This window comes from Carcharhinus amblyrhynchos, chromosome 10 (genome assembly GCF_965287045.1).
Source record: "Carcharhinus amblyrhynchos chromosome 10, sCarAmb.v2.hapA, whole genome shotgun sequence".
NCBI classification, from domain to species: Eukaryota; Metazoa; Chordata; class Chondrichthyes; order Carcharhiniformes; family Carcharhinidae; genus Carcharhinus; species Carcharhinus amblyrhynchos.
Genome location: NC_137333.1, coordinates 10,424,207 through 10,442,580, shown reverse-complemented (window position 1 = coordinate 10,442,580; position 18,374 = coordinate 10,424,207). Strand labels below are relative to the sequence as shown.

Below are 18,374 nucleotides of genomic sequence, written 5' to 3'. Positions count from 1 at the left end.
GATTTCCTTCCCTAAAGGACATTAGCAGACAGGGTGTATTTTTACAACAGTTGATGCTATTTCATGGTCACCATTGCTGAGAATAGCTTTTCAATTCCAGGTTTTATTAATGGAATTTAAATTCCTCCAGCTGCCATGTTGGGATGTGAACTTATGACCTCAGAGCATTAGCCAGGGTTTCTGGATAACTGACCCACAGGCATTTCCAGTGAGCAATCATCTTGCCCTTTATTCAGCAACCCTGAAATTTATCAATAATTTAGGCCTTTTGCCAGTTGCACTTTGTACAGATGAGAGGCGGTGGCCTAGTGGTATTATCGCTGGACTATTAATCCAGAAACTCAGCTAATATTCTGGGAACCCGTATTCGAATCCCGCAATAGCAGATGGTGGAATTTGAGTTGCATAAAAAAAAATCTGGAATTAAGAATCTTCTGATGATCATGAAATCATTGTTGATTGTCGGAAAAGCCTGTCTGTTTCACTGATGTCCTTTAGGGAAGGAAATCTGTTGTCCTTAGCTGATCTGGCCTGCATGTGACTTCAGAGCCACCAGCAATGTGGTTGATTCTCAACTGCCCTCCAAGGGCAACTAAGGGTGGGCAAGAAATGCTGGCCAACCAGTGACGCCCATGTCCCACAAATGAATAAAAAAGGAGACAGAAAACCCATCATTGGCCTTACATTTACAATGGTGTTGTATTGACCTCAGCAGTTTATGAGAAGCTGCCTGGGTTTGCTTATTTAGAAGGGGTGACATTAAAGTTTGTGGCTTGTGTAGTCAGCGAATGGTTCTTGAATTATTTTCTAATTGACAAATGTTAACTCAAGAAAATAACCAGACTGATAGAAAATGTCAGAATTGCAATTATATCACTTGATTTAACTCAATCCGGTTATATAGGACCATTGTGTAGAATTGCTGGTCGAAGCACAATGCTTGGAGGTGAATCCTTGCTTCCAGCATCAAGCATCTCCTCAATGAATTACGGAAAATTTTCCCTTTCCAATGTTTCTTATGAAATGTCAATTATTAGGGGACATAGGTTTAAGGTAAAATGGGAAACTTTTAAAGGAGATGCGAGAGGCAGGTTTTTTACATAGAGGGTAGTAAGTGCCTGGAACGGGCTGCCAGAGGAGGTGGTAGAAGCAGATTAAATAGCAACATTTAAGAGGCATCTTGACAGATACATGAATAGGCAGGGAATAGAGAGATACGGACCACTTAGAGGCAAAAGGTCTTTAGCTTAGAAAGGCGTCATGTGTCAGTGCAGGCTTGATGGACCGAAGGGCCTGTTCCTATACTGTACTATTCTTTGTTCTTGGCCTCTGTTTGAAATTGTAATGACCTCCTTTATATTCTGATCGCTGATGTTGTAACACGAGGGTAGCTTTTCACCTGTTGTTTAATGCTGACTGCTCTAAAATGACTTAGTTCAGACAGGGACAAGTTTCAGACACCCAGCCTGCTCTGTTTGCCAGTCGTGTCTGTTCAGAGTGGTTTTCTCCACCACCCACTCGTTTCACAGGCGGCCTACAAATTTGCTAATTGGCAACTTTATTTTCATCTGAAGTTTGTGGAATTCCCGAATTAAGCAGAATTGGGATTGCAGGACTTTTCTTAGAAATTGAAAGAATTGCGTTCAGCAGTTCCTTTTTTTTTGAACGTTTCAAAATAATCTCAATTCTTTTTTCCACACTTGCATTTATTTTATGAAAATAAACTCTGCAGTATTTTAAGATTGGGATTGAATCACTAAATATCAATGAAAATAAGAGATATTTGGAGTTTGTTGTGCTAAATTCTTCTGCAGTCCGTCTTGGGTTTGATTGTATGGTAATGTTCTCTGTTTAAACAGTCTCCATTGTTTTGCACTTTTACCGTATCTTCTTTCCAGTGCGATCTTTGTACCGTGACCTTTGGATTCAGGCTGAGAGATAGAGATAGCTGAGTGGTCGTTTCCATAGCTTCAATCAGTACCACGTTCTGAGAGTGGGGTTGGAGACTCTGCGGTGCACATTTAAGTTTTCTTTCCCCACTGCCAGTCTGCTAACTTGACTTCAGGCCCAGATGGAGCTTCCTACCATGCTCTGGTCGTGCTCAATTTGTCGAGGAGACGCTTGACTTTGGAATCAAGGTTTTTACCTTCAAGCGTTATACTTCCATCAGCAATTTCACACAATGGTCCTACATGACAGGATTGAATCGAGTGATATCATTTGCAATTTTGCCATTTTTCATCGGTCTGGCTGCTGAGTTGAGTGGGCATTTGTCAATTACAGAGCAATTCAAAAGCCATTTGCTGATTTTGCGAGAAGTCAAGCCTCAAGCATTAATGTTACCCCCTCTAAATAAGCAAGTCTAGGTGATTTGCCCGATGTCCATCTTAATTATGCCTCGTGAAGACAGGCCCAATAAATGACTCCAAATCTCTTTCTCAAATGACAATCTTGAAAATAACTGTACACAGCAATTTTTGGACAAAGTCACGCTCACACGCACATGCTGACACACACACATGAACACACACACACACAAACACACACACATGCACACTCACACGCACACAGACACGCGCACACCATCACACACATACACACCCACATGCGCATGTATATACAGACACATGCATATATGCACACACGCACACTCACACACACTTCTCAAATTCAGGCCTCATGCAGCTGAGGGGTGGGTGGATACAGTCATATAGCTTTACAGCATGGAAACAGGCCCTTTGGCCCAACTTGTTCATGCTGCCCAGTTTTTAGCACTAAGCTTGGTGCATTAGCCTGCATTCGGCCCATATCCCTCTTTACCCATCTTACCCCGTACACTCTAAATGCTTTTTAAAAGACAAAATCGTACCTGCCTATATTAATGCCTCTGGCAGCTCGTTGCAGACACTCACCATCCTCTGTGTGAAAAAATTGCCCCTCTGGACCCTTTTGGATCTCTCTCCTCTCATCTTAAACCTATGCCCCCTAGTCTTAGACTCCCCTACCTTTGGGAAAAGATGTTGACTATGTTGATGGTGGGGAGAAAATTAGAGAACAGATGATTTCCTTAGAGGCAGGGAAACTCATGGCATGACACCAGAATTGGCACAGATTCCGAAACAGCTTGGTTACTTGGCCTCTCACACAGCAAGTTGTTAATCGCAGAGGGGAGACCATGCAGGAGAGAAAAATAATTAAAAATGAATGTTTATCCTTAGTGATTTTAGGGAAAGGCCTCATGGAATCGAAAACATAGCAAGGATGGCACGTGCGTGTATGAAATATTGGGGCGGGTGGGCGAGGGAGGGATGGCAGTTACTGTGCAAATTCCCAATGCATGAGGGCACTAAAGACGGAAGATTTTTCCAGGGAGAACTGTTTGAATCAATTTATCACTGCTTCCTTTTATGAAATGCACAACATTTTCAGTTTGCCCAAAGATTAACTGTGTCCTATCTTTTTCCATCTAACATTGTATAACTCTTAACGCTAACATTCCAAAATATTTCTTCACCATTTCTATAAAGGTGTTAACATCAACCGTTCTCTAATCTTCTTCCCCTGTGACTCCATGAAGTCTGCGTGTGTGTACATGCCTGTGTGGGTGTGTGAGTGTGTGTCTGTGTGTGTGTGTGCATGCCTGTGTGGGTGTATGCGTGTGTGTGTGTGCATGTGTGGAAGAAATCAGGGCCATAAATGCCAGATAGAATTCTCTGACATGTTCTCAGGAGAGTGTTTATCGTAATAAATTGAATAAATTCTACACAGCATATTTAACCAGAAAAGTTAAAGTTTTCAGAATAAACACCAGTAAACGTACCATCAAGTAAGTTTCACATAAGCTTCACTTGTCATGGGTATTATGCCAAATATTAGCTTGACTCTATTTCCAAACATCCAGTGATTTAAATTACAAGTTGGAGTTACTATTGTTCAAAGGTGATAGGGTAAGTCTGCAGAAAACGCAGGATAGCGTTTCAGATGGAGAGCCTGCATCAGAATTCAGGAATTTTACTCAAAATTATGTTCTGTTTTCCCGGATATGCATTTCCAATATTTTCCGATTTTGAAAACAACATCTCCTGCAGAGCTGCTGCAATTTCCAACATAAAGACGGAGCAATCATTCATTAGACTGTTATTCCTGACTACATCATGGTGGCACAGTGGTTGGCACTGCTGCCTCACAGTGCCAGGGACCCGGGTTCAGTTCTGACCTGAGATCACTGTCTGTGTGGAGTTTGCACATTCTCCCCATGTCTGCATGGGTTTCCTCCTGGTGCTCCGTTTCTTCCCACAGTCCAAACTTGTGCAGGTTAGATGGACTTACCATGCTAAATTGCCGTTTAGTGTCCCAAGCTGTGTAGGATGGGGGGAATTAGTGGGATAAATACGTGGGATTATGGGAATAGGATCTGGGTGGGATGCTTCTTCGGAGAGTAGCCATGCTAAATGGCCCTTTAGTGTCCAAAAATGTGTAGGCTAGGTGGATTGGCAATGCTAAATTGCCCCTTTAGTATCCAAAAATATGTAGGTTAGGAGGATTGGCCCTGCTAAATTGCCCCTTAGTGTCCAAAAGTGTGTAAGTTAGGAGGATTGGCTATGCTAAATTGCCCCTTAGTATCCAAAAATATGTAGGTTAGGAGGATTGGCCCTGTTAAATTGCCCCTTAGTGTCCAAAAATGTGTAGGTTAGGGAGATTGGCCATGGTAAATTGTCCTTTAGTATCCAAAAATGTGTAGGTTAGGGGGATTGGCCATGCTAAATTGCCCCTTATTATCCAAAAATATGTAGGTTAGGGGGATTGGCCATGCTAAATTGCCCTTTAGTGTCCAAAAATGTGTAGGTTAGGGGGATTAACCATGCTAAGTTGTCTCTTAGTGTCCAAAAATGTGTAGGTTAGGGGGATTGGCCATGCTAAATTGCCCCTTATTATCCAAAAATGTGTAGGTAAGATTGATTGGCTGTGGTAAATGTGTGGCATCAAAGAATGGGGGTGCAGCGTTTGGTGCTGGGTAAGATGCTCTTTCTAGGAGTAGGTGCAGCCTCGATGGGCTGAACGGTCTCCTGCTGCACTGTCGGGATTCTATTGGATTTGACGACTGTTTTGTTTTCCTGTGTTTTGTCTTTGGTTCCAACATGCTCAGCCCCATCAATATCGTGAGGTGCCATCGCGGTAGCTCAGAGAGCGAGCCCACTTCCAGCAGCCTCCCCTCGTCCCTGTCCGTCCCGTCTTTCCTGAAGCCCTTTTACACCAACACCAGCAGGCTGCTGCAGCAGTCGGAGAGTGGGATCTCCCAGAGGTGAGGGCGGCCTGCAAAGCCTGCTTGCAAATCCTGCCCTAATACTGCACTTGTTGCCTGGTCTCTGCGACTAATTGACGTGCCTGTGATCTTGTCAGACATTTGTCACCGTTTCAGTGATGCTCGATACGCTGTGGCCCGCGGTAAATAAAAGTTTGTGGAACTTTGCGGTCAGCTTGCTTTAGCTTCAATGTGCACAGCACAAGTGGTCAGAAAGCGTGACTTAAGATTGATAAGAATGCCGGTATGATTTCAGAGTAAGATCTTGCGTATAAAATCTCACTATTTAATTCCTTTGCAAAATCATTAAGCTTTACAGAGACCAAGATGGGTCGATTCAGGCAAGATACGCTCGATTTAACTGAATGGTGGAACAGGCTCAAGGGTCAAAATGGCCAACCCTTGTTCCTATTTTGATCCGTTAGATTTTAGGTTTGGGTAATAAATGCTGACCAGCCACATCCCACTAATGAATTTTTTTTTAAAAAACTGGTAATTCGTGCCTGGGATATTATACGCCAGCAAGAAGTCAATACCTTAAACAGGGCAAGAGGGAAATAAACCATTTCTCAGGTGACACGATGGCACAGTGGCTAGCAGTGCTGCCCCACGGCGCCAGGCACCCAGGTTCCATTCCAGCCTCAGGTGACTGTCTGTGTGGAGTTTGCACATTCTCCTCGTGTCTGCGTGCATTTCCTCTGGGTGCTCTTGTTTCCTCCCACAGTACGAAAAACGTGCTGGTTAGGTGGATTGGCCCATGCTAATTTGACCCTTAGTGTCGGGGGATTAACAGGGTAAATATGTGGCCTGGCTGGGATTGTTGTCAGTGCAGGCTCGATGGGCCGAATGGCCTCTTTCTGCACTGTTGGGATTCTATGATTCTGAGATGATTAGCGTGAGGAATGTATTTGCCCCATCTTAATTCATTCACCAAGAATGACAATAAAGAACATCCACAGAAGCACTGAGACAGTCCTTTCAGCCTAGCAGACCCAGGCATGTGTCTATTCTCCACTCACGACCCCTGTCTTCTTTCCTCCTCTAACTTTATCGTCATAACATAAGAACATAAGAACATAAGAAATAGGAGCAGAAGTAGGCCATCTGGCCCCTCGAGCCTGCCCCGCCATTCAATAAGATCATGGCTGATCTGTCGTGGCTCAGTTCCACTTTCCCGCCCTCTCCCCATAACCCTTAATCCCTTCTCTTATCAAAAACCCATCAACCCGCTTCTTAAAAATATTTAGCGAGGCAGCCTCCACCACTTCAACGGGCAGAGAATTCCAGAGATTCACCACCCTTTGAGTGAAGAAGTTCCTCCTCAACTCCGTTCTGAACCGCCCCCCCTTTATCTTGAGGCTGTGCCCCCTAGTCCTACTGTCTTTTTTGAGCGGGAAGAGTCTTTCCACCTCTATCCTATCCATCCCATTCATCATCTTATACGTCTCAATGAGATCTCCCCTCATTCTTCTAAACTCTAACGAGTACAAGCCTAGTTTATTCAGCCTCTCCTCATAGCTCAACCCCCTCAACTCCGGTATCAGCCTAGTAAACCTCCTCTGCACTCCCTCCAAGGCCAAAATATCCTTGCGCAGGTGCGGCGCCCAAAACTGCACACAGTACTCCAGCTGCGGCCTCACTCCCTTGTCTCTGAGAGACATGTCTCGTTTCCCCTTAAGTGCATCGATACTAATCAGCTCAACCACTCCCAGTGTTAACAAATTCCACTTTTATTCCACACTCTGGGTAATGAGGTTGCTTCTGAATTCCCTGTTGGAATTCTGGTGCCTCTAGTTTTGTTCTTTCACATAAATAGAAACATTGAGTTAGATGTTGGCTGCTAAGGTTCTCCTGGCTCATCGATCCCACAAGCAGGGCGTAAGCAGCCATAGGGGCAGGCGAGTGCCTGGTTAGACTTTGTCCACTTTTAGAAACTTTAAGGCCCTCACCCCTCATATATGCCCTAACCTCCCTACTCCCCACCCCCCCCAACTCCTCAAACCCTCCTTGCCAATGTAATGTCAATTCTTTCCCACAACCCATAGTTGCTCTTACCCTCCGTACCAACTCAAAGCCAGCTTATGCCCCTCACTGCCCCCCCAGGCCCCTCATACTCGCCATGCCAACTGATGCCCCACAACCCATGTTTACTCTTACCCTCCATGCCAATTCAAAGTCAACTTATGCCCCTCACTGATCACCCATGGCCCCTTATACATGCTGCCCATCCATCACCCATTGCTCCTCACGTCCTCCATGCCACCCTCATAATCACTTACCCATTATCCATTATGGGTGGACCTCAGCAGCCATGGAGAGATGAAAAAATAAACTTTGAGCAATCCGATACGGCTCTCCCCCTTACACATTTAATGATGGCAAAAATCCGCTTCATAAAAGCCAGTCAATGTTTTTTAAATCACCTCAAGGTGTTTAATCGCTTTTAAAAGCAAATCAATTTCTATTCAATAATCTTACTAAAGGAAGTCAATCCTTTATAGCCTCTTTAGATCTGACAATTGAGTGCAGTAGAGAGAAAGTGCTGCACTGGCAAAAGTGCCAGCTTTTGGAAGAGCCATAAAATTTTGTTTTGCCTTCTGTGGTGGACATGAGAAGTCACTCGGTATTATTCCAAAGACAGAGAGTTGTCCCCAGTGCCCTGGTCAATATTTATCCCCTCATTCAACATCACACAAGTAGATCATTTGGTCATTATCGCATTGCTGAGCGAAAGAGTTTGTACATATTGACTGCCACGCTTCTATATTACAACAGTACTTTAGAGTATACCATTAGCTGTACAGCGCTTTCGACAACCTGAGTTTGTAAAAAACAAGATAATAATCAATGTCTTTCTTTAAAGAAATAATTTCCTGGTAAACAGAAGCCTCGTGACAGGGTGAACTGATGTATGGGTTGTCCACTCATTGTGAATTCCTGATCTCGACCACTGAAGGCACTGAATGGAGATGAACCACTGGCTCCATTCTGAGGAACATGGAATGGATCATGTCGTAACCACTGGCTGAAGACTGGGATTTGGTTGGCCTGGTTCACTGGCCTGTCCCTCAGACTGAGAAATGGGACATTGCAGCAGAATTTACATAAGAGGCAATTTTTTAAAAATGAGGACTGATTTTAGAAATTGGCAGTCTCGACGGTGCCATTATAAAGGAAATGAAATCCAGACATCTCCCCGTCCAAAGTGAGGTTCATACCCCAGTGTATTTCCAAAAGGTCAATTTATGATGGGGATTTCTGGGCAAGCAGAGGGATCTTGGGATAACTATTCACAGATTCCTGAAGTTGGCAGGACAGCAATTAGGGTAGTTAAGACAGCATGTGGGACATGGTTTCATCAGTTGTGGTCTAGAGTGTAAGAGCAAGGAGGTAATGTTAAAGTTGTACAAAGCATTGGTTAGACCACAGCTGGAGTACTGTGTGCAGTGCTGGTCACCGCACTGTAGGAAGGATGCGATTGCACTAAAGGGGGTACAGAGGAGGTTCACCAGGATGCCACCTGGGATGGAGCATTTGAGCTATAACGAGAGACTAGATAGGCTTAGATTGTTTTCTTTAGAGCGGAGAAGGCCGAGGGGACAACACGATTGAGGTGGATAAGATTATGAGGGATATGGACAGGGTAAGTAGGGAGCAGCTGTTCCCCTTGGTTGAGGGGTCAAGAATGAGGGGGCATAGTTTTAGGGTAAGGGGCAGGAGATGCAGAGGAGATTTGAGAATAAACCTTTTGCACTCAGAGGGTGGTGGGAATCTGGAATGCACTGCCTGGGAGGGTAGTGGAGACTGGAAACCTGACAACCTCTAAAAAAATATGTGGATGTGCACTTGAAATATCATAACGTTCAAGGATATGGGACAAGTGCGGGAAAATGGGATCAGTGCGCCTTCAGTGACAGATATTGTCGTGCAGACTCAGTGGGCCGAAGGGCCTTTTCTGCACTGTATGACTATAACTGCCTTTTCAGCTGAGACACTGAGGGCAAAGAAGGTTCAAAAGTGAAAAATAAATAAGAGTTAACCTAATTTTGATTTTAAAAAAGGTAGGGATAGTTTACAATTCATAAAGAAGAAAAAGTCTCCAGGTCCTGATGGGTTTCATCCGCATGTCTAAAAAGAGGTTTCTAATGAGAAATGTTGGTGTTACTTTTCCAAAATTCGCGAGACACTGGAAAGGTTCTTTAGAATGATAAAGGAGCAAATGCGACCCCTCTATTCAAGAAGGGAGGGAGGCAGTAAACAGGGAACTTTAGGCCAGTTAGCTTGACGTCTCTCTTGGGGAAGGTGCTAGAATCAATAATTGAAGAGGTTATACTAGGCATTTAGAAAACCTCACAGCAATCTAAAAAAGTCAGTCTGATTTTGTTTTAAGAAAGGGTAATCATATTTAACCAAAATATTAGAGCTATCTGGAGTTTCAACTCAGTCCTAAACCTGCTCTCCCTTATTCTGAGGCTGTGCTCCCTAGTTCTAGTTTCACCTGCCAGTGGAAACAGCCTCCCTGCTTATCTATTCCCTTCATAATCTTATATGTTTCTATAAGATCTCTGCTCATTCTTCTGAATTCCAATGGGGATAGTCCCAGTCTACTAGTCTCTCCCCATAAGCCAACCTGCTCAACTCCAGAATCAACCTAGTGAATCTCCTCTACATCCCTCCAGTGCCAGTATACCCTTTCTCAAGTAAGGAGACCAGAACTGTACACGCATCTGGTGGTTTAGCTGATGGCGCCCCTGAGAGCCCTGTATAAGGTATTACACAGACCCAGTTACCAGAAATTAGCATATACCAATCAAAGGTGTACATTAGTTCAGAAATTATCTGTATCTGTTCACAACTAATAGTCAGGATTACATAATGTGTGACATATAAGTGTAGTTAGCCAATTACAATATATGCACGTCTACTTAATTATGATATTATCAAACATGTATTTTCTTTGTTTATCTACTACTTCCAGACATGGGTATGATAGACATCTGTCTGGCCAGTGGTATATCAAACTCTCTTGCCCTTTGTTCCTTGTTTTTAGTGGACATACCAAAAGTTGCAGCTGCAGAATGGCCGATAAGATTTTCGTCGTGTGTCCTGTTTGACCAGAGTCTCCCGTGTAGTTTCATGGTCTTTATCTGGAGGCTGCCTGGCGCTAAGGCATCTGGTTTCTCAGAACCTCTCTGTTGCTGAAATTTTAGCAGTTAACAGCTTAGGTGATTCTTCAACCTGTGTGAGTTTTTAATCCTTTCACCAAGGAATTGAATCTCTGAGAAGCAAAGGTGAGTGTGTTCCATATTTGCACACTTTGTTTTGCTCGGGCCTATCTAGCATGGGCAAAGCCTAATGGAAACTTCCACAACTTCCAGGAGGTATCGCTTCAAACATCGGGCACAATGCTGTTTTCTTTCTGTCTCGCACCCTGCCAAAACTATGTGGCACACTCGAAAAGGGAAGCAGAGCTGAGAGAGAAGCCCAGGAGCAGCGGCCCACTAATTTCCTGCCAGCGATCCTCTTCTGCTTTCTGAGTATGACCTGTGACCTTGGCTGCAGAGAGAGCTTTGTTTGTCCATCCACCCCCTCTTCCTCCTCTTGCAGACAGTGCAAACGATAAGGGCATCACTGGCCATTACTGAACAAACACAAATGAATCTTCAGAAATACTTCATGTTAACTGTGTATCCTTTGAACAGACCTACCATGTTAAGGCAGACATATTCCATCGCTCTCATCACTTTGGGCTACTCCAGTATCACTGGTGGATCCACAGGGTGGGATTTTCCAGCCATGCTCGTCCCAATACTGGAAAATATCACCCAAGGTCAATAGACCTTTGCATGGTTCGTGTCCTGTCCAATGCAAATCCGCCCCTTACATCCATCTTTTTTCTACACCCATGAGATTTACATCCAGAGGGCGGGATTTTGCAACTTTGCTCAGACAAGATTGTAAAATCCCACCCAAGGCCAACAGAGATTTCTGTCCTGCCAGCCTCGCCCACCCCAATTCTGGGGCTGGCAAGGTGGTAGATTCCAGCCAGGGCGTTTTATCTCTCTCGGGGAATGGAACAGAATTTCTTGTGTAAACCGTGTGCAAGTTAGCAACATCAAGGACTTGCGGTAGATAGCTAGTTGGCAGCAGATGGCAGGAATTGTCCATGTCAGACCCCATGCTAAGCCTGGCAGGTGGCCGTGGCAACGGTGCGCTGACTGTACGGCTAATCCATCGTTCCTCCCAGGATTCTCCACCGGGGTAATTTACTTTGCTCTCCCAACCCTGTCCCAGCCCATCTGCTCATGATGATTTGTCTCTGCGTTCAGCAGCACGGTGCCAATGAGATGTAGAACAGAATGCCAGCTGCTGCTTGACTCAACGAGAGCTCGATCATTTCAGACACAGCCACCCAGCAGTGACTGTGGGAACATTTTGTGACAAGATGGTGCTTCTGTCACTCGCTGAGCTTGTTGTGTCAATGACCTTATCTTCCTGAAAGCTCATGATGCCAAGAGAAACATTCACCCCCTCCAAAACCTGCAGCAGTTCCTGTCTTATCAACTTGTATTCCCCTTGTTACTTTGGTGATTTTTTTTTGCCTGTGTCCCCACAATCTGATATATTTATACTGCGATAAACGTCAGATGATTGGCTGCCTGTACTGACTGTGGGGTTAAAGGGAAGGGGTGGCTGTTAAAGTCCAGCTTTAATGTACCTTGGAGCAGTCACGTGAATTTCGGCACAGGCTCCCACTTTCCAGTAACAGCTTGCCGACTTACCATTGGTCCAGTAACAACAAAAACCTGCATTTCTATAATGCCTTCAACATAATGAAACGTCACGAGGCACTTTACAGGGGCTTTGCAGAACTGCATTTGATGCTGAGCTATGGAAGGGGATATTAGTGCCGGTATTTTACAACTTGGTCCGGGCGAGACTCGTAAAATCCCGCCCGAGGCTAACGGGGAATTCCGTTCTGTGAGTCCCCCCCAATTCCGGGGCAGGCATGGTGGTGTAATTCCGGCCGATCTATCTTAAAGATTGGCCAAAGAAATAGGTTACGAAAAGAAAGGGGGTGGCGAGATTAATTACGAAGGTATTTCCTTCGCAGCTTAAGGGAAGGAGGGTGAAGGAGTTGGATAGTTGGCGTTTTGAAAGTGCTGCTCTAAGTGAGGCAGACAGTTCGCAACCTTGGTGTCACATATTTACGCCAACATAAAGGCCGCCTGTTTCCACTTCCATAACATGCTCACACTTCACCCTGCCTCAGTTGATCTGCTACTGGATGCTCACTCAATGCCTTTGTTTCCTCCAGACTTGACTACCCCACTGCACTCCTGGCTGACCTCCCACATGCTTGAGGTCATCTATAACCCTGCTGCCCATATTTGCCCCAAGTGCAGATCACCCCTGCGCTCTCTGGCCTACAATGGCTCCCAGTTAAACAACCCCATGATTTAAAAAATGTCATCCTTGTTTTAAAAGTCCCTCAAGATCCTTGCCTCTCTGTCCCTCTGCAAATTCTTCCAGTCCCACCACCCTCCAAGATATCTACAATTCCCCACATCTGGCCTCTGGAGCTACCCATTCCACCCTAGGCGATTGTGCCTTCAGCTGCTATTCACATCTAGAATAGATCTTCCCACTATCTCATGAGTGGCACGGTGGTTAGCACTGCTGCCTCACTGTGCCAGGGACCCGGGTCCAATTCTGGTCTCAGATAACTGTCTGTGTGGAGTTTGCATGTTCTCCCAGTGTTTGCTTGGGTTTAGTCCGGGTGCTCAGGTTTCCTGCCACAGTCTAAAGATGTGCGGGTTAGGCAGATTGGCCTCTTAGTGTCAGAGGGATTAGTAGGTTAAATGCATGGGGGTGATGGGGCCTGGGTGGGATTGTTGATTGTTAACTGCATGCTCAATGGGCCTCTTTCTGTACTGTAAAGATTTGATGGTTCTATGATTTTCCACTCATTTTCCTCTTCCAAGGAGCTCCCAAAAACCTACCTATCTGACCAAGTTTTTGATCATCTGCTCTCATGTTTCCATATGAGGCTTGGTGTCAAATGTTATTGAATAATGCTCTTATGAAGTGCTTTGGAACGTTTTATTATGTTAAAGGTATTGTTTAAAAATAACTTGTCATTGTCTTGATTCCCTTCCTCTACTTTGCACTCTGATTTTTGCCTGATCTTGTATTTATTTCTTCATCCTGTTTCTCTCTCTGATCTGTTCTTCCTTGCATATGTTTTTCCTCCACTCTTTCTCTTTTGCTATTTTTCTCTGTTTTTGATTTTTTTTTCTCTGATCTTTGTATTTTTCTCCATCCCTTTATGTTCTGCTTGCCTGATTATTGGCACAGTGGTTAGCACTGCTGTCTCACCGCGCCAGGGACTCGGATTCCTGGCGCGGAGGCTGTCTGTAAGTTCTCCCCGTGTCTGCATGGGATTTTTTCGGGTGCTCTGGTTTCCTCCAATAGTCTGAAAAACGTGCTGGTCAGGTACATTGGCTGTGCTAAATTCTCCCTCAGTGTACTCAAACGCAGTGTGGCGACTAGGGGATTTTCACAGTAACTTCATTGCAGTGTTAATGTAAGCCCACTTGTGACATGAATAAATAAACTTTAAGCTTGTTGTTCATACCCTCATGCACATTCGCTATGATCTTTCTATTGTACCCATCGTACCTGTTCCCTTCACTCGTTTAGAGACTAAATGGCACAAACATTTCAGTTCTGCTTTAGTGTTTATTTATTCGTGTCACAAAACTCGGGTCCCTAGTGCAGTGATGCAGCAGTGCTAAGCACTGTGCCACCATGCCAACCTTTATTAGTTAGCTGTTGAAAAGAAAATAGATCTTTACAACAATACCATTCAAATGGAGCTGGCTAATAAGCTTTTATCACACTCCTCACACTCCTTTAACACCCCTGTTATGACAGCAGTCCAGACTTTCAAATAAATAAGTTTAAATATTTGTATGATCTCCAGGTCACCGTTCAATCTGTTTATAAAGCATGTATTCTTATTTTTAATATAATTTATCTTGCTTAAACATTCCTCAAAGTTGAAGCAATTCCAACCGCTCAGAATGTCAGATGTAAACATAGAAGCATGCTTGCGCAAGTTCTCAGGTCATGTGAGAAAGTTACAAGGTTACGAGCGAGCAGACTCATGTACATTCGCAGACAACTAGCACTGATATTTGGAGCCTCGTAATCTTTGTTCACACACAATTGCGACGCTTCTCTACAACCCTTTCAATTGCTGTGTTTCTTCTCTTATTTTTAATTCATTTTCTGTTAATGTTCTTAGAAAAGTTACTTAATATAACTTATTTGCCTTGTAAGATGTTTACAAATTTGGTATTCGATATGGTTTGCTCTCCCCAGTACTGACGGCACCTAGGGGTGGCAGGGTGGCTCAGTGGTTAGCATTGCTGCCTCACAGCACCAGGGACCCAGGTTCAATTCCAGCCTCGGGTCACTGTCTGTAAGCAGTTTGCATGTTCTCCCCGTGTCTGTGTGGGTTTCCTCCGGGTGCTCCCTCACTCCAAAGATGTGCGGGTTAGATTAATTGGCCATGCTAAATTGCCCCTTAGTGTCCCAAGATGTCAAGGATAGGGGGATTAGCAAGGTAAATAAGTGGGGTTACAGGGATAGAGCCCTGGTGAGATTGTTGTCATTGTAGACCTGATGGGCCGAATGGCCTCCTTTTGCAATGTAGAGATTCTATGATTCTAAGTAGTAATTCTTGTATCTGACCAGAATGCAGATGGACAGTCTAGTCACGTATCTAAAGTTTTATAATGGAGTGTAATGTGAGAAAATGCAAAATTGTCTATTTTACAATAAAAAAGATGCAGATTATTGAAATGGTGAGTAGTTTCAGAACTCTGAGGTGCAGAGGGATCTGGTTTTCCTAATGCATGAATCACAAAAGGTTTGCATTCAGGTAGAGCAAGTAATTAGGAAAGCTAATGGAATGTTACCATTTATTATGAAGGTATTGATTACAAAAATAAGGAGGTTATGCTTCACTTGTGCAGGGCACTGGTGAAAGCGCATCTGGAGTATTGTGTACAGAATTGGTCATCTTATTTAAAGAAGTCTGTAAATGCATTAGAAGCAGTTCAGAGAAGGGGCTTGTTACCTAGAATGGATGGGTTGTCTTGTGGGAGAAGGTTGGACAGGCTTGGCTTGTATCCGTTGGAATTTAGAAGAGTAAGAGGTGACTTGATTGAAACATGTAAAATCCTGACGGGTCTTGGTAGGGTGGATATAGAGAAGATGGTTCCTCTTGTGGGAGAATCTGGAATTAGGGGTCACTGTTTAAAAATAAAGGGTTAGGGTTAGGGTTTTCACTCAGAGGGCCATGAATCTTTGGAACCCTTCCTGAAAAGATGGTGGTGGCAGAATCTTTGTTAACTTTTAAGACAGAGCTAGATAGATTTTTGATAAGCAAAGGGAGCGAAGGGTTATGGGTTGGGGAGGAGTAGGTGGGATTTAGATTCGAGGATACTATCGGATTAGCCATGAACGGAAGCATGCGCTGGGAGGCAGGAAAATCACGCCCGTGAATAAAATCGAACCGTTGTTGGTTGTGGAGAAAGTGTGGGTCAGGGAGCACATGAATGGTGGGTGAATGGGACTCGGTGCAAGGGAGGACACAGAGCAACAGAGTTCAACTGAAGGGTGGAAGATGGACATGGTGGCACAATGGTTTAGCACTGCTGCCTCACAGCGCCAGAATGAAATAACCACTCAGAAACCGGGGAACCTTCACCAGATTCCCTTTATTTACAAACGTATCTCCACTCCTAAGAGTGCTTCAGATACAAAATCAGAATCTGGAGCCCTGTCGCTCCTCAATATATATGCAGGTGAGACTCCCTGATTGGGGCAGGCAGTCATTACCTTTTGATTCGATTTATTATTTTCATATGTGTTGGTATACAGTGAATAGTACTGTTTCTTGCGCGCTATACAGACAAGGCGTACCGTTTATAGAGAAGGAAAGGAGAGACTGCAGAATATAGTGTTACAGTCATAGCTAAAGTGTAGAGAAAGATCAACTTAGTGGAAGGTAGGTCCATTCAAACGTCTGATGGCAGCAGGGAAGAAACTGTACTTGAGTTGGTTGGTACATGACCTCAGACTTTTGTATCTTTTTCCCAACGGAAGAAGGTGGAAAAGAGTATATCCAGGGTGCATGAGGTCCTTGATGATGCTGGTTACTTTTCTGAGGCAACGGGAAGTGTAGACAGAGTCAGTGGATAGGAGGCTAGTTTGAGTGATGGACTGGGCTTCATTCATGACCCTTTATAGCTTCTTGTGGTCCTGGGCAGAGCAGGAGCCATATCAAGCTGTGACTTGGCACCAGAAAAAATGCTTTCTATGGTACATCTGTAAAAGTTGGTAGCAGTCATAGCGGACATACCATCCCTCAATCAGGGAGCTCATACTCGAAGAGGCCAACCTCATGGAGATCATTACACAGAAGTTCCAAAAATAAAACCTATCTCTGGCTAAACGTTAGGACACCTGTCTCCTTAAGTCTTAACATCAAATTGGTTATGCCCTGTGACATTTTGGACTGTTTTGCTATATTAAAGGTGTTAAATCAATACCAGCTATTGCATTTAATTCCACTATAGAGGACATTCTGAAGTTTCTGGCCTGGATATTGCTTAGGATAACACCCAATATTCCCCGGTTTTTTATATAATGCAAGTTGTTTTTTGTGTGTCTTTGTGGCTATGCAAAAAAGGGATCATTGATGATTTGGTGATATTTTTCGGATGGTTTATCCCCTCAAGAGACAAACAATTCGAATGAAAGCACAATTTAAAAAATAACGAGGAAGTACAAGAGGAGCAGCAAGCCTCAGCTTGCTCTACGCTTAGCTGAAAGGATTTGTGGTTCTTCCTCTGAAGGATGGCTAGTTACGACAGAAACTAAAAGCCTGCTCACTGATTGCAGTGATTTATCATTACTGCTATCAGAATCTGGCCAGCCTGATCTTGTGGAATGCGTTTCTAATGCTGACAAAGGAAGTCAAAGTGACTCATTTAATGGAGGTTTGGACGGTCTGTAGCCGGGGTCTGCAAAGTGGAGGCAGCGGCATTATTAGCCAGGAATGTCCAGCAGACACCTAGACACAGACGGCCATTTACGACTTCTCATTTAAAGGTAATCCTTTCTGTTGTTCGCTGTGTGAGTCACAGGGCGATGAACTTATATTTTCCTACACGTCCAAAAGAAGTGACTTACTTGTTTCCGTACGTTGCAACTTTGAGAAGACAATGCTTTTCTCAGTGTAACAAGTACCTTTTTGTCGCTAATCCAGCTGTGTGGCTCAAACTGTTGCCTTTTGGTGTCACGACTGTTCAGCAGGATCATTAACTAAACATAACCAGAGATAGGCATGCAAATATTTCAGCCAATAGGAGTCATGTTGCTGCACGGGTGGGTGTGACTGACAAAATCTCGAACCGTCTTCAGATTCCATATTTCATAGAATCTCTACAGTGCAGAAGGAGGCCATTCAGCCCATCGAGTCTGCACCGACAACAATCCCACCCTGGCACTATTCCTGTCACTCCACTGTTTACCCCGTTAATCTATGCATCCCGGGACACGAAGGGGCAACTTAGCATGGACAATCAACCCAATCCCACACATCTTTGGAGTGTGGGAGGAAACTGGAGCACCCGGAGGAAACTTATGGAGACACGGGGAGAACATGCAAACTCTGCACAAACAATGACCCAAAGCCGGAATTGAACCCGGGTCCCTGGAACTGTGAGGCAGCAATGCTAACCACTGTGCTACCCCTTTTAATTTTTTTTTACCCTACCTAGTACCGCTGACACAAGGGCAATTTAGTATGGCCAGTCCCCCTAACCAGCACATCTTTGGACTGTGGAAGGAACATAGTGCACCTGGAGGAAACCCACGCAGACATGGGGAGAACGTGCAAACTCCGCATAGACAGTGACCCAAGCTGGGAATTGAACCCAGCTCCCTGGAGCTGTGAGGCTGTAGTGCTAACCACTGCGCCACCGTGCCACTATTT

At 44.4% G+C, this 18,374-nt stretch overlaps 1 protein-coding gene across 3 annotated transcripts in view; it reads left to right on the top strand.

The window, feature by feature from the left end:
• Positions 1-18,374, top strand: part of tbc1d4 (TBC1 domain family, member 4) — a 252,066-nt gene that overhangs the window by 190,705 nt on the left and 42,987 nt on the right. For 2 of the 3 annotated variants that reach the window (XM_080198110.1, XM_080198112.1), the window contains exon 11: positions 5,147-5,302. The exons of the other annotated variant lie outside the window; for it this stretch is intronic. In XM_080198110.1, coding sequence (XP_080054236.1) covers positions 5,147-5,302 — 156 coding nt within the window. The remainder of the gene's footprint in view (positions 1-5,146; positions 5,303-18,374) is intronic. 3 annotated transcript variants of the gene reach the window in all.